The sequence below is a fragment of the Camarhynchus parvulus genome, chromosome 2, assembly GCF_901933205.1.
Source record: "Camarhynchus parvulus chromosome 2, STF_HiC, whole genome shotgun sequence".
NCBI classification, from domain to species: Eukaryota; Metazoa; Chordata; class Aves; order Passeriformes; family Thraupidae; genus Camarhynchus; species Camarhynchus parvulus.
In genome coordinates, this window is record NC_044572.1 from 129,502,460 (window position 1) to 129,517,778 (window position 15,319).

Here is a 15,319-nt window from a genome sequence, read left to right on the forward strand (position 1 = left end):
CATAGCAAACCAAAGGCATTTCTTCATGGAACACCTACTTGAGCTGCGGGTCTGCTTACCAGGGGACATTGCAGTGCTAGACATCAGCATGGATTGAAATACAGGCTATAAAAATCAATGAAAGAAAAATCCTTTTAATGACCAGTAGCCCAGCAAGTCCTTGACAATCAAATTTCTGACAGTTTAGAGAATATTCTGGGCAGGTTGTAACTACATATGCTTGCACTGGTCTTTCTAAATTTCTTTCATTGTTCTGTCTTGCACTTCTGTTTCCTTATCATCCACCACTTATTACTGTATCTGGATGGACCTTTAAACTTATCCAGGAGAGCTGTTCCTACATGCTTGTGCTTAACTGCTGCAGCATTCTGAAAGCTAATCCCTACTTCTGTCTCCAGTGCTTGCCTTGTATGCAACTTCTGATTGCTTCTTACCACAGAATTATTATTATTCCTCTTTCTTCACTACTGGAAGAAAACTCCCCCTTCTCCTGCAGGCTGTCAGCCTTTTCATACAGTCAATGTAAAATGTGAATTTGTGTTAAGGGATTAAATAGAAAACTGAATTCTCAGTGGATTTAGTTTTAATACTTCTTGTTTCTCCACTGGTGGGTGCTGTGTGCAGTTTTGGGTGCCACAGTATAAGAAAAATATAAAGCTATTAGGGAATGTCCAAAGGAAGGCCACAAGCATGATGAAGGGTCTGGAGGGGAGGCTGTGTGAGGAGTGGCTGAGGTGCCTTTGTCTGTTCAGCCTGGAGAAGAGGAAACTGAGGGGACACCTCATAGTGGTTTACAGCTTGCTCACAAGGGGAAGTGTAGTGGCAAACATTGATCTCTTCTCTCTGGTGACCAGTGGGAATGGCCTGAAGCTGTGTCAGGGGAAGTTTAGATGGGATATCAGGAAAAGTTTCTTCACCCAGAGGGTGTTTGGGCACTGGAACAGGCTCCCCTGGGAAGTGATCACAGCATCAGCCTGGCAGAACCCAAGAAGCATTTGGACAATGTTCTAAAGCACATGGTGTGACTCTTGGGGATGGTCCTGTGCAAGGAGTTGGGCTTCAATGATCCTTGCGGGTCCCTTCCAACTCAGGATATTCTAGGATTCTGTGAACTCTTGGAAACTCATTATAGAAAAAACATATTTCTTCAGACACTCTTGATAAATGCTACTTCTTTTCTCCCTACACAGAGAAATGTTGAAAACTTTTGAAGGTTGGCCTCAATAAAAACACTCTATTTAGTAGCTTCCAGTAAATCTTGTACAGGAAATAAAGCAAGTGCTACATTAATAGGCTTATTTACTTTCAAATAAAATACAGAATTGATTAAATAATCAGTGATATTTGCATATAGTCCAGACCTCATTGTCATGCAAAGTACTAAAGGAAATAGCTACCACGTTGTGGCTTGAGTCTCCACAACAGAGCTTGAATTGAGGAGATTTGGATTTCAGACATTTTTAAGGAAAAAAATATACTTTAATTTTACATTTTCCTTTGTAATCCCAGACTGCTCAGAAAAAAACCACATTGTCAAACTTGACAGGGAAACATTGCAAAGGGAGAATTATCCTAAGCCTTTCCTGCCTACAGAGTGAAGCAATCAACTGGCTATAGCTGTGTATGCACACAGATGTCTGCTGTTTTCCCCAGGTGATCTTCATAACATCTGTGTAGTCAAGAGCCCAACAGTACATTTGGGACTATCTTGAATGGGACAGGTGGTTTTGATGGCAGCCTTCCCTCTAGAGCTCTTTGTAGGCTGGATGCTGCTTCACTGCAGCTGAACATGCTTTAAGTTGCAGTTAATGGCTCCTCAAAGCACCACAGCTGTGGGAGGAAATTCCACTGCTCTTGGCTGGGTAAATGACAGGACAGCAGGGAAGTAAACATGAAATTAGTAAATGTGATTGCATACCATTAAACCCTCTCCAAAGCACGCTGTAGTGTCAGATTGGTGCAAGTCAGTTGTTGGTCATTGCTGGAATCACTGAGATGAAATGAACCCAAAGCAGAGGGCTGGTGCAATTAGGCATGTGCTGCTTAAAACCTCTTCTTTCAGTTCAGTTGTCTCTGAACCTGATGCATCAGCCTTGTGCTATATCAAGGAGAAAACGTACCCTGCATTAGGAAAGGCCTGTGGTGACTGTATTTCAGCACTGCATTCAGCACTGGCATATTCTAGCATATTCTTCCCATCTGTCTAACACTATTCACCCTGTGGTTATACTCTTCCCTCCTCCTTTTAATAAACAGGGAATACAGTCTGAGCCCGCTGACTTTGTATTTGACCTGGGGCTCCTTTTGCCCTCTCTTCTTTTCCTCCCCACATACTCACGTTGGCCTTCCCTAAGGATTTAGGTGTCTAAAATGTAAAGGTCACTTCTGCAGAAGAATTATGTGCAGCACATACGGAGCTGTGGTGAAGAGCTTGGGATAAACATTTTCAGGCATAGGCTGAAATTTCTGCAAACACATATTTAGTTTGTAAATATTTCCACAACTTAGCACCTGTGTAATACAGTCATATCCAAGTGTCATCCAAGAGAGTTTTGATCCTGTCTTGATGTTTCCAACATCTTTTAAGATGTAACAAATAATACACCTGTTTTACAAATGTGAGATCCTTCTGAGGCAAAGTTAAAAAATTTGCCAGAGATCCAAACAATAGCAACAGGGCCAGGACAAGACCAGGAGTAAATTGTAGTAGTAATGACCCTAATTCCACACAACTATTTATTGTCCCCTGTCACTGTCATCTGTGTGATGCAACCTGAAGTCCTTCAGCATAAAGCAAAGGTGTTTTTACTGAAAAGCTAGTTTGAGAAAACATCATGAATGCTCACTCTAACCATCAGTACTTATCATAGACATTTTTAATCTATAGCCTTTTTTTGGTATTTAGGAAGGTGTTGGATAAAAGTATAATAGAGCTGTGTGTGTTTCTAACAATACATCATTAAGGTTTTTTGTCATGGGAACTCCCAAACGTTTCATACAGCAGCAAACAGAACACTGTTCAAACTCAAAGCTTCTTTGCAGCAACAGTACCCTTCCATCCAGTGGAGAATACAAATGGCTGTTGGAAAACATAATCCAAAGCTCTCTGGAGACACATAAAGATTTTTGTTGAGTTCAGTGAGGTTTGGGTGAAAATGCAGAAATAATCAATTGATCTTATAAATAATCAATTGATCTTTTTATTGCAGAAATTATCAATTGATCTATTTTACTGAGCAGATTTTCTCCTTTAGAAGGAGGAGATCTAAGAGCTTGAGTTCAAACAGGAATCACTGCAGCAATATGAGAAAACTTATACATGTGCTGAAGAAAGAAAATTTTCTGCTGAAAGTTCAAGTAAATGTGGGATCAGCAGGAAAGATAAGGAGTGATTATTGAGATAATGCAATATGCCCCCCAAAGCAGGCAAACAAAGAAAGAAACAAACAAAACACTGTTGGGACAAGACTAGCTACAAACTGTTTGAATACACAAGTATTTACCTGTGTTTCTTCTCAGATGTATTTCTAAGCAATGCCTTAAAAAACTTATTCTCCAAAACCAGATTAACCAGGATGTAAAAAATATGAAATGACATATGCTTATATTAACTGAATATGTTATAGCCATTGGCAAACTTGTTTGGTAATTATTTCTTTCAGAGAAGATCATCATGTGCTTTATAATAGAGATGCTTATGTAATACAATTAACCAAACCACTCAGACGACACCAGCTAAGTCAGGAATGGGATTTCTTATGGGTCAGTTATGGATTACTTCTGCACATTATACAAGACTGCTTATCACAAAATGCTTAAATGCTATTGGGAACGAAGCCCAGCACTCAGCATTCCCTGTCCCACTTGAGCATAGGGCCACGTATCCCCAGTTTCTCTCCCCAGCTGAAAACCTTATATCTGGAGCATTCATATGGCAGATTGGAGCTGTGGGTTTGAACCCTCTTGGCTTGAGACCCCTAGAGCTCTGATTTCAGAGTCTCTCTGTGATGCTTTTACACCAGACTATTGTACAAACAGTGAGTAATGTTACGTCTGGCTGCGTTTTAAAGGATGGTGTTAAAATGGTACTTGCTTCTTAAATAAAATTAATGCAGTTATAGGGCTTCTGAAAGAAGTTAGGAGCTTCTGTCCTTTAGATTTTAGGCGTGCTATGGGACTGAACTCTGCAACTATATAATCTTCCAAACTTGCTTGCTGGTCTACTGAAAAAAGCCAGAATGTCTTCACACAGGGATCACTGAGTGCCAAAAAATGGGTGTCCTTCATAATTTTTATAGTAACTTGTGAGTGACAATCTCAAACACTCTGCAAACATGATTGCCACAGCACTCAGGCAACTATCATACATTTTTCTCAATTCACAATAAAGAAATGCAAAAATGTAATGCTTGTGAAACACAATTTGTCAGTTGTCTGAGTGGAGATTCTGCCTTGGGGAATATGCACATATTTTTTGTACTTTGTCAATCAATTTAGACTGTGTCCATTCCAATCAGATTCACAGATAAAACTGAATAGTGAGTTTCTATTTTTCCAATTTCTGAATTCACCCTTTGGCTCAGTGACTGGCTTCCATTTTCTATCTCTGGAGAGCATAATGTATCCTGAATATCTGTGCTGATTTATATTCACAGCACTTCTCTGCTTCCATTAGCCATCATATAAGGTTTTCAGTTGGGTTTGAAGGACCATTATGGAAAGATGGATGGATGGATGGATGGATGGATGGATGGATGGATGGATGGATGGATGGATGGATGGATGGATGGATGGATGGATGGATGATGGATGGATGGATGGATGTTTAAGAGCAGATAGTGGAGAGGAAAGACATAACTGTGGATCCAGTGACAAGAATTGACAGTTGTAATTTTAATGTCTGTGGTCAAATTAATGGTTACAGTTGTGTTCCATTGAGGGTGGGGACCCACAAACCAAAAAGTTTGTCAGGTTATGTACCTGCAGGTTAGCAGAAGAGAACCCATATCCCTTCCAGGGAGGAGTTTCTTTTTGTCTAATGCAACACTATGGAGCACGCAGTTTTCTGATGGAGAGTTCCCAAAAAGAGTCAGGGGGTGTTTGGGGTCCTTGGTGGTCCACAGTCCTCTCTAGGAGTATGACCACTGTTTGACCCTGCTTCTGCACTTATGCTGTGTGTTTGTGTGGTCACCACAGAACAGGAAAATTTGCTCCAGAATGGGACTGCCCTACCTTTGTATGTTCCACATTTCCAGGAATGTTCTGTTCCAACCTGCCCACTTGAATGGCCATTAGTGTTTGAGGCATAGCAATGCATTATCTCCTTGCTGTCTGTCACAGCACGTGTCACAGCTGAGACAGCCATGATACACAGAGTGTCACCATACAACTTCAGAAGGCTTTAGGCATTCCCCCATACAGAGTAACATCACATCACTTCAGAAGGCTGCAAGCATCTGCCCTTCTTGTTCTTTAGCTCAACCTTTTATATTCTTCATCCTACGTACATTGCTCCTGTGTGCCCTCTGTTCCCTTTGGTGATTGCTCAGTGCCCCTGGGCACTCCATGGCTCATTGCTTTCAATGCTGCTCACCTGCTTTTCACAGCTGTACCCATTGGGGATGAGGCTCCCCCACAGCCCCACTCCCAATTACCACAAACTGTGTACCTACAGCTGCCCAGACTTCTGTGGGCATTCCTATCTCCTCTCACTTCTTGTTGAACTGTTGGTAAGTGAGAAAATGTCTTCTGAGGGCCCTTAGGGCCATTGACCCATACGTGAAGTTTGGGTCTGCAGAATGAAGAAGCGTGCTTACTCCCTCACCAGGAGGTGAGACTTTTCTCCTACCAGACAGATTTTGTTTCATAAAAGAGTGAAGGGAATGGAGAAGTTCACTCATATCATTAATTCTCCAGGGCAGGAGACCTACTGGAAATGACAGCAACCTCAATGCTGAAGTAATAATATTGATGTAAACACAGTAGCCTTAGGACACATGGATTTAAAAGAAGATCAGAGCACAGGAAGAGGTCTCATCCATTATTTATCAGCCCATCTTTATCAGCTGGAAGATGGACAGCTCTTTGGATGGACAGGGCTTGCTGTCACTTCTTGTCACACCTGATGAAACAGACTCTGAACCTGAAAGAAATGGATCACGGGTTGTGACTTAGCATTATGAAAGTGCAGTAAAACAGCTAAATCTTCACAAAGGGAACTGCATTCATTTGCAGAGTAATCTCTAGGTCAGATTTAATTACTAATTATATTGTGTCATAATAAACTCATGAACATGTTTCAGTATATTTGAGAAACTTATTTTAGTAACATGAGGATTTTACTAGAAATCCTGTTAATAAACTAGTGATCAGTGCTAGGGAGGGGATTTCATGTGTAGTGCTTTTCACAGTTAACATGCTTTAGCACTGATTTACTGAGGTTACATTGCAAAATATATTTATGATTTTTGTCATAATATATATTTGAAATTCTAAATGTTGTTCTAATTTCACTAGATAAATAGTCATAAGATGCTTGCAGCCTTTAAGGGTGACATAATTTATTAAATGCTTTTCAAATATGAAGGTTTTTAGATTGTGTAGTGCATAAAATACTGCATTTGCAAGCTGAAACATATGGTATTAATGAAGAGCAACCGCTGACAATTTCCTTTTCTAAGTAATGAAACTTTTCTGATTAAGGGCTGAAGATGCCAAGGTAGCCATTCTGTAATCTTAACAACGTGCACAGATGTACTTGAACACATGGTCATCAATGCATGTTTGTAAACTCACAGGAGTATAATGTGAATCACACTTGGAACTATCCCACAAAAGTCTGTTCCAAAGTCTATTTAGATCTACAGAACAATTCCTACTGATTTTGTGTGTTGTGGTTGAGGTCCAAAAGGAGTGATTATGGATGTTTCTTTGCAGAAGGCAGGTTATCAACTTCTATAAGAATTGGTGAAATCCTTTCATGGCAGACATCCCTATGGATATTCCCTGTGTACATTTAGACAATCAGTTTATCATGCTCTTTAATGACCAAGAAGCAATGCTGACAAATCTGGAAATTCCATTATGAATAATTTATCATCATCTGCATAAAATATCTCAGACAGTGCACTTCAGTGATATTCTTACTTGTTATTGAGATATTTTAGGAAATGTACACTCATTCTTCATTCAGACATCTATTTTATCCTCAGTCCCTGCTGGGGTTCACAGACCAGCTCCTCCTTTGTCTTCTCACAGGCAAGCTAACTAATGTCAGTGCAGGTGCCATTAAAAATTGCTTGTTTAGGCATAGTTTTCCTGGTAGGAGTCTTGGTTCAAATCTCTCCTCTGCCCTGTGTGGCCTGAACTTACATGTCCCATGTCCTAGAAAGCTGCCTGGACTCCAGTGAATGGGGTTGATATATGACTAAACCTGTCCTAATTTCCTAATTGCTGTCAGATGTTTGAAGGATTCACTGAAATGCTTCTGGGAGTATAGATCTTCTTCTGATGGCTGAATACTCCAGAAGTATAAAACTGGAGATTTATTTAGACATTGGGTAATTTGTTCTCCATTTACTTTCTTTTTCCCCACTCCAAAATAATTATTAGCTATTCCAGGGAGGGCTCAGAAGGAGAGGTTTTCAGGACTTTTCTCACTCTGGCAGTTTGAGCACTCCTCCGGGAGGCAAGGTTTAGCACTCTTGACAGAGGAGAGCTGCAGAAGAAGGAGCCACTAAGCCACTATCACTGCCAGATTGAGCAAATTCAGGTACCAGCAGTGAATGGATGAAATCAAGCTGTTACTGGGGTTACTATGATATGAGAAGAAAGCTGTTTTCTTTCATAATGAAAACAGTATACATATTGAAAAGAAGGAACTTCAAGCTAATATTATTTCTTTTCCTGACTATTCTGCTCCTGCTTAATAATTTATTCTTTTTGGGTTTTGGAGGGTTTTGGAGGGTTTTTTTTTGTTTTGTTTTGTTTTTTTGGTTTGGTGATTTTGGTGTGGTTTTGGGGTTTGTTTGGTTGATTGGTTGGTTGTGGACAAGGCCTTAGGGCTTTTCTTTTCTGTAAATTTTCTCATCTGACTTCTTTTTTAAAAATAAAAACTTCTTTCCTTTCCTGCAGGTCCTGTTACCACCATATGATGACCCTGCGAATGGAGCTGCTAAAGATCCACCACCACCTTATGTGTCAGCATAAGTGAAGTGCTGTGTCCCTAGGGAGGATAGCTTTACTTTACAGACATTGAAGCAATAGTTTGATAATTTCACTTCCAGCATATAACCTCTGTGGGTTACACTTTGCTGTTTTGCTGACATATTGAAACCTAAATTGTATGACTCATATTCTGTAGATAGTTTTAATAATTTGCTGCAACTACAGTAGTGTTTCAGAAACTAGTGAACTAGTTTCAGAAAAATTCTGGGTAGCACTAGGGTTACAGTAGTCACTGAATAGCTTTTTCCACCATGTCTGACATACAGTGCTAGAGAACATAGAACTTTGCATTCTCAATCAGGTTCAGAGTGTAACTTACAATTTTTTAATTTGCAAAACTTCCAAAGCATTACAAATATGTTTCTCAGATGCCCACATTCAACTTCAGAATACAGACCAAGTCAAAAAAGTGACATTCCAGTTCATTCCTCTTCTGCACGTATTTTTGAAGTTACTATGCTATGAGTGATGATGATGATTGCAAGAAGAATTAGTCTTATGCACTCTTCTCATCAACCTGGCTAATGGGAAACATATTTAATTGGGAAGGATAAGTATGGGAAATGAGAATAGACAAAACACTTTATGTATAACAAGCCAGAACCTGTGGTCTACACAGACTCACTTCATCCCAGCCTGATACCATTCTAATGCTCAAATAGCAAATTCTAATTACTTTCTTTTCCCGCCTACACACCTTTTTCCTCTCCACTAACTTCACAAATAGTATTTTGAGGTCACAAAATCCCTGCTTTAAAGTCCCATGATTAGGTGACAAAGCTGTGTCTTTCACACTCAACATGCAAATGTTTTCCCATTGGAATGTGCCTGTAAATATCGCAATGTTCTGCTGAGTGTTAACTAAATTATGCAGATTCTAAGATACATGTTCCCAACCTGTGGGGAACTTTGAGCATGTAATTTTCTTGAGCATCAGCAGATATATTTTGTCTGTTTCTCATATACATCAATGTGAAGGTATAGATTCCTTTTATGACTGAACTGGTTGTACTGAGAATCTTTCTCGTGGGACTCATCCACCCATGAATGTTTGTGTGAGGTATTTATTTCTTCTCTAGAGAAGTGCCTCCTGCACATGTAACTTTTTGTTTTGATGAAGTTTCTACTTTTAATTGAAAAGAAACGTGAAAAGGGACTATAATGTGTGTCTCTACCTCTCCTTGTTTCCCTCTGCATTTGGGGTGATTGTACAGGCTGAAGCTCAGCTGGTGCCATTGCACAGCACCCCAGGTAAAGGGCAGTGCAGAGCTGAGTCACAGTTTGGAGGGGCACCAGAAGACACCAAGGTGCCATCTCTCCTGTGGCTGGGCTGGCATGGGAGTCCACACCCTCCTGTCCTCACCTTTAGTGCATTGACTCCATTCTGCTGACTGAAGAAATGTGGAACTTTTCCTGACTTTTTCTGGAAAAGAGCTTTCCAGAGGAACACAGGACCAACAAATTCTTTTCACAGAGATTGCAGCTGTGAGCTGTTCTTGCAGAAGCCAGGGAAGGACAGATATTTTTGCCTGTCTCTCCCACACCCCTGGCAAAAGGCAGGTCCCTGGTCCCCATCTGCTTGTTGAAATTTTAGTTCATGGTTTATCTACTCTGAGATCAAGCTAAGCAATGCATTTGAATGAACCAATCCTGAAAACCATCCACTGATCTTTGTCACAGTCCTGTTTTTTTCCTTTCTGAACAATGCCATCTACTCTCATTACAGGTGTCTTTGGGAATTAATCTGAATTTGGGTATTGTGCTGGCTGGCTGGGCTTCTGAGCTTCATTTTCTTTCATTCTTGACAGACTTGTGAAGGATGTTAAGCAGTCATCTGTTTGAGAAAAGCTGGTTGTAAATACATTGCATCTGTGTATACAAACTTCTCTACAATAAAAGGGATTGTTTCCTCAAGACTATGGAAATAATTTTTTTATTGTTTTCCAAGCACAAACATACATAAATTCCTGTCCAGTCTGTCACTGTAGAATTTTCTCTGTAGAGGACTAGAAGATATTTTTCAGTCCACTCACCAGTCAATTAATCATCTTTCCCATCATACTGTATAAATGGAGGAGAAGACAGTAAATTCTGTAATTTATTGCACAGTAAGACCAAAAGATAATTCAAGGTTTTAGTTCATTGTCCAAAACCACAGGCATTTTTTTCAGGTCTGATGAAGTGTGTGATACAGAACAGGGCTAAACTGAGCTACATTGAAAGCTGGGGCTTCCTTTTCTCCACACCATAATAGGGATAATGTGCTAATTCACATGAAATTTCTTAAGACTTTAAGTTGTCTCACTAAGGAATTAAGACTTCTTCACACATCCCATGCATGCATAAATGTGAGTACAGTGTGTCCTGCCAGAACTCCCCTTGGATTTAGTCCAATTTGAGTAAAAGAGGGCAGGAAAGTTGTGGTATCAAATCCATCACATTCTTGGACACAGAGTAAATAGCTGGCTATGAGGAAACAGATATTGTAATATAAGTTTAGCTCTGGTGACATATCAGAGAATCCCCATGAGAGATGGGTTCCACTCCTCCCAAACAAAAATGAGATTCTGTGGGTTACATAAGAGACATAAACTCCAGCTGAAGGGTTTTTATCCTCAGATGCTGAATTCATTCTCCATTTCCATGTATAATTCTGGGGAATTTACACCACAGCTTTTCTGTAACTCATTTTTTAATAGTCATCTGTGACACAGCCCATTAAAAAGCTGGCTTCTTAAGGTTCTGTGTTTTGGGAACTGCTTACTCCTATTTTTTTCCAATATTCCTTGCATTTTTTCCTTTCTCACAGGTTAATATCTGTTTACTCAAATGGTCTCCTGGTTTTGTATCTGAAACTCTAATATAGCTGCTTTTTATTAATAATTTTTAGCAACTTAGGAGTGGGAAGGAAATACTTTGAGGAAATGTTGACATGAAACATCATAAATATAAGGCCCAAACCAGCAAACAGGAATCTAAACTTTGATAGTACCAGAAATATAAGTAGATCTTTTGCTGAAATCTCTTCTGGGGTTTTGGTTGGGTTTTTTTTTTTGGTTTTGTTTTTTTGGGGGTTTTTTGGTTGGCTGGTTGGTTGGTTGGTTGGTTGGTTGGTTGGTTGGTTGGTTGGTTGGTTGGTTGGTTGGTTGGTTTTTTTATGTGTGCTACAAGACATTGCAGGCTTCACAAATCCTACACATGCTAAGGCACAAATCCAACTTTTCTCATATATGCCTGATGCTTTTATTCCTGATTCAGCAACGCAGCAATGCAGCTTTCCTTTGTTCTACACTCCATGCTTCATATTGGAAAAAGCAACAAGGAATTTGTAGTGGTGACCCAACAGTGTGGCACTCATGCTTGTAGGTACATGAAATTTTCTAAAACAATTGCTAATGACCATCATTTTAGGTGTTAGTCTGTCTGTACTTCACTGGGAAAACCTCTGGTTGGTAAAAACAATCCAGTCTTGATATGTTAGCAAAGGCCACATCGAATCAATATACAGTCAGATAAAATCTTGGCAAGGAAGCAGAGCAAATGATAACCAGTTCCAAACAAATTCCAAATTCTTTCAAATTAGGGCATTCCTCACCACTACCCTGTTGGCTGGGGATACCATGGACAATTTAAAAATTGTTGCTAATAACAAATCTGTGCACACTGGTGTTTGGAATGTGCAAAATGGAAGACTTGGCTACTGCTAAGGGCAGAAGGGGAAAAAAAAGGAGCAGGAGCAGAAACAACATGGGAGGGCAACATTCATGTACATCTCTTAAACAGCAGAGAAACAAGGTTTACTGCTGCAATATTGGTTGACTTATGTGCCCTTTCTCCTCTGCTGTGGTCATGAGGAAATATAATTGCTCATGTAACCTCTTATATTAGCTGTTAGACAAGCTCTTTCCAGAATTCTATCACTGAAGGGGATGATAACTTTGTCTTACTTGTTTTAATGCAAGGAAGTCTACAGATTAATATTTCTAAACCAAAAGGAGGATTGGTTTAACGCCTGCCAAACTGTCTAGTCAGACAGTTGACTCTAAACTGCTCCTCTGGAGCTAAGTTTTATCCTTAGAGACTTCTTAGCTGTTCTCTCCATAGAGGCTGCTCTCCTTAGATGCTGCTTCTCTGGAGCCAGGTTGCATCTTTCCCATTTACCCATCTCTATTAGTTGTAGAAACTGCAGTTAAATACCACAAAAAAGCATTTCTTGCAAATTCACTATGGAGATGTTTCAACACTATCTCAGTTCCCAGCTCTGAGAAATCCAAAACAGCAGCTATAGCTATCTAAAGGGAGGCTTGGCTCTGATAAATCAGGATTAGTGTTCTTTCAGAGAAAGACTCTGGTATTTGTAAATGATGTCTCCACCCCATGGGTTTGATCATTCTGCACTGTGGCCAGTTTTTCAGCTGAATAGCTCAGCAGGGTGTGGAATACAGATCTGTGACCTTCTGCCTGCAGCCTGTGTCCACCTCCAGCAGAAGAGGATATTCCAGCATTGGGAGTGAAAGCCTCATTGTCACCCAGCCAGCAGATACAAAGCTATTTCAAAGCAGAGGCAGTTCTACAGCTATACCCCGGACAATGAGCTACAACAGTAGTTTATTTTAGAGAAGAACCTTAGTGAAATTTAATGCAGTAAATTATTTTCTTTTTCTTCAGAGGAATTAACTCTATCATAGCTGAAACCAGGACACAGATTATTCAAACGTTTCAGGCAGGAGAGTTTTCAGGAAATAATGAAATGTTTTCATTTCTAGTCAGAGCTGGACTTAACTAATTAGTCTGAGTGGAGGACACAGGGTCACTTGGAAAGCTGAGTAAACAACAAGGAGATGAATCAGGCCTGCAGCAGGGCTAGCTACTTGGCTTACAGGAGAAGCTTTGCTAGACAAAAGAGCTGTGAAGCTGCTCTGAGGGAGGGAGCTGCAGCACTGCAGAGGCTCTGCAGGCGTTTCAGAAGAGACTTCTGTTTGCTCTTTGAGGTCGACATGACCAGCAATAGCAGAGATGAGCCACATAAATCTTTTTAGCCCAGAATCCCTGAGCTCTATCACAACACCTATGTGCATCCTAACTCTATAGCTCTAACAGGCTTCTGTTTCATATAAACTTTCCATAAGTATGTAAATGCTTCGGGTTTTGAAAGTGTTGGGGTTTTTTTCAGATTTTTTTTTTTATGTAATATTGAATCTGTTTCCCTCTCCAAAACTCCCCATTTCAGGACCCTTCATGACAATACAGGCAAGCATGAAATTAGAGGTCCAACATAGGTAAATTTTTAGCATCAAATCTTCTGATCCCATTCATGGTGCTCTTCAAATTTCAGATACCACCTTAATAAGATGAGATATGTTCTACTTTATGGATGGAAGATATTTCAGCCTTCATTCTGTGCCAGAGGCAAGCACAAGACAGGCACCCTCTCTCTTATGGAGGGAGAAAAGGTGTCTGGATAGGCAAGTACTTTTATAGTCTTATTTTGTGTATCACCAGTACACCAGTTTAAGATCAACCGATGAAAAATAAATCAACGGGGCACTCCAGGAGATTGATACTATTTATGTGAATGTGGTCATTCTTGGCAATATCAGATACACTCACCTGGGGCAGCAAGAACAATGAAAGTAAAAGAGCTGGCCATTAGTTAAAAATATTTACCTTTTGGGAATTTATACAGTCTTCTGCCCATTAAATCATTAGAAAAATTGGATGACTTTTTTTTCTTTCATTGCACTAGAGCAGAGGATGAAATTAGCTTTGTCAGTTGGACAGAACAGCTTAAATTTCCTGCTGTTGTGTGATCCTGCAGATTTGCTTCTCATTAAAAAAAAAACAGCTAAAGAAGTTCAAAAGGCTCTTAAAAACAGACTATTTGATCCACTAGTTTTGGGTGGTTTTCCTTTAAAAAATTGACTTTGCTTATTTTTTGATGCAAATCTTTTCCTTTAAAATACATAGATATCAGTCACAGTATCTGTGGCCATATGTTCATCTAGAACTGACTGGTTTCTGTTTCAATGTATATTTTCTTTGTGGTTTTTTATCTTGTGTATTGTCAGCAAAAAAAGGCCCAAAGCACAACATAATATATTGTTACCTTTTGGTTACTTATTCCTCTCTGCAATTCAAATTTTCAGCCTGGATAAAAGGTCCTGACATAGTAATTTGGACAAATAAGTTTCAAATAAAGGTAATGTATCATTGCACTCAACAGACGCTGTCTGAGCACTCCAGGGGTCTAGGAAAGTAGTCCTGGTTAAAAAGGGAAACTCAGAAAAACTCCTCTGTCAACTGTTGCACTCCTATTAGCACCAAGCAACAGAACATGCATGGTTCCAGAATTGCCACTGTGCAGGTGTAGAGCAGCAACATTTAGATGTGAGCTGCTTTATCTGTGGCTCTTGTACAAGAGGCTGCACCAGCAGCACAGTCCCAGCTGAGCTCAGACCAGTTCATTTTACATACTCAGCCTAAGGATGAGCTAAAAAAAGGAGTGTCTAAGAAAAAAGGAAGGTGGATGTTTGAGGAAACAAACAATCAAACATCTACCAAACAGCTTTGTCTCAGAGGTTCTGAGACCAGATAAAGTCACAAGCTAGGAAAGTTTTAGGATGTGATCTCTGGTTGTATTCATGGTGTCTACATGCACCCAACATAGAATGTCTTTCCTGGCCATGAGCTAGGTCCATACTTAGCTCACATTCCTTCTGCTTGCTACTTTTTCAGTTATAAATCACCTCTGTAGCAATGCTTTTCTGAAACACAGGCAGATTAGACCTACTACATTTCCTTTGCCTCAAAAAAAACCCACAACAGGTTGGGTGAGCACATCCTAATGTTGAGAAACTAATTCTGTATTTATCACCTGTTCATGTTTTGAAACATCTGTAATATTTTTTTCCTTTGAATTTTGTTCTGAAGTGTTTAGTATTATTTGGATTAGAATGGAAGTTGAGATGGCATTTGTACAAATCATGATGATCTGAGGTATTTATTGCTTTTAAATTTGATATACCTCTGCTGGGATGGAAATTGTCTCCTCCCCTTGATGTGAATGTGTTTCAAGGTTCACGTCTCCCTTGTT

At 39.8% G+C, this 15,319-nt stretch overlaps 1 protein-coding gene across 1 annotated transcript in view; it reads left to right on the forward strand.

Annotated features, from left to right (window-relative positions):
- Positions 1 to 10,136, forward strand: part of LAPTM4B (lysosomal protein transmembrane 4 beta) — a 59,959-nt gene extending 49,823 nt beyond the window's left edge. Inside the window, exon 7 of the mRNA XM_030944017.1 lies at positions 8,134 to 10,136. Within this exon, the coding sequence (XP_030799877.1) occupies positions 8,134 to 8,208 (75 nt within the window). The 3' untranslated portion in view covers positions 8,209 to 10,136. The remainder of the gene's footprint in view (positions 1 to 8,133) is intronic.
- Positions 10,137 to 15,319: the final 5,183 nt, after the last annotated feature.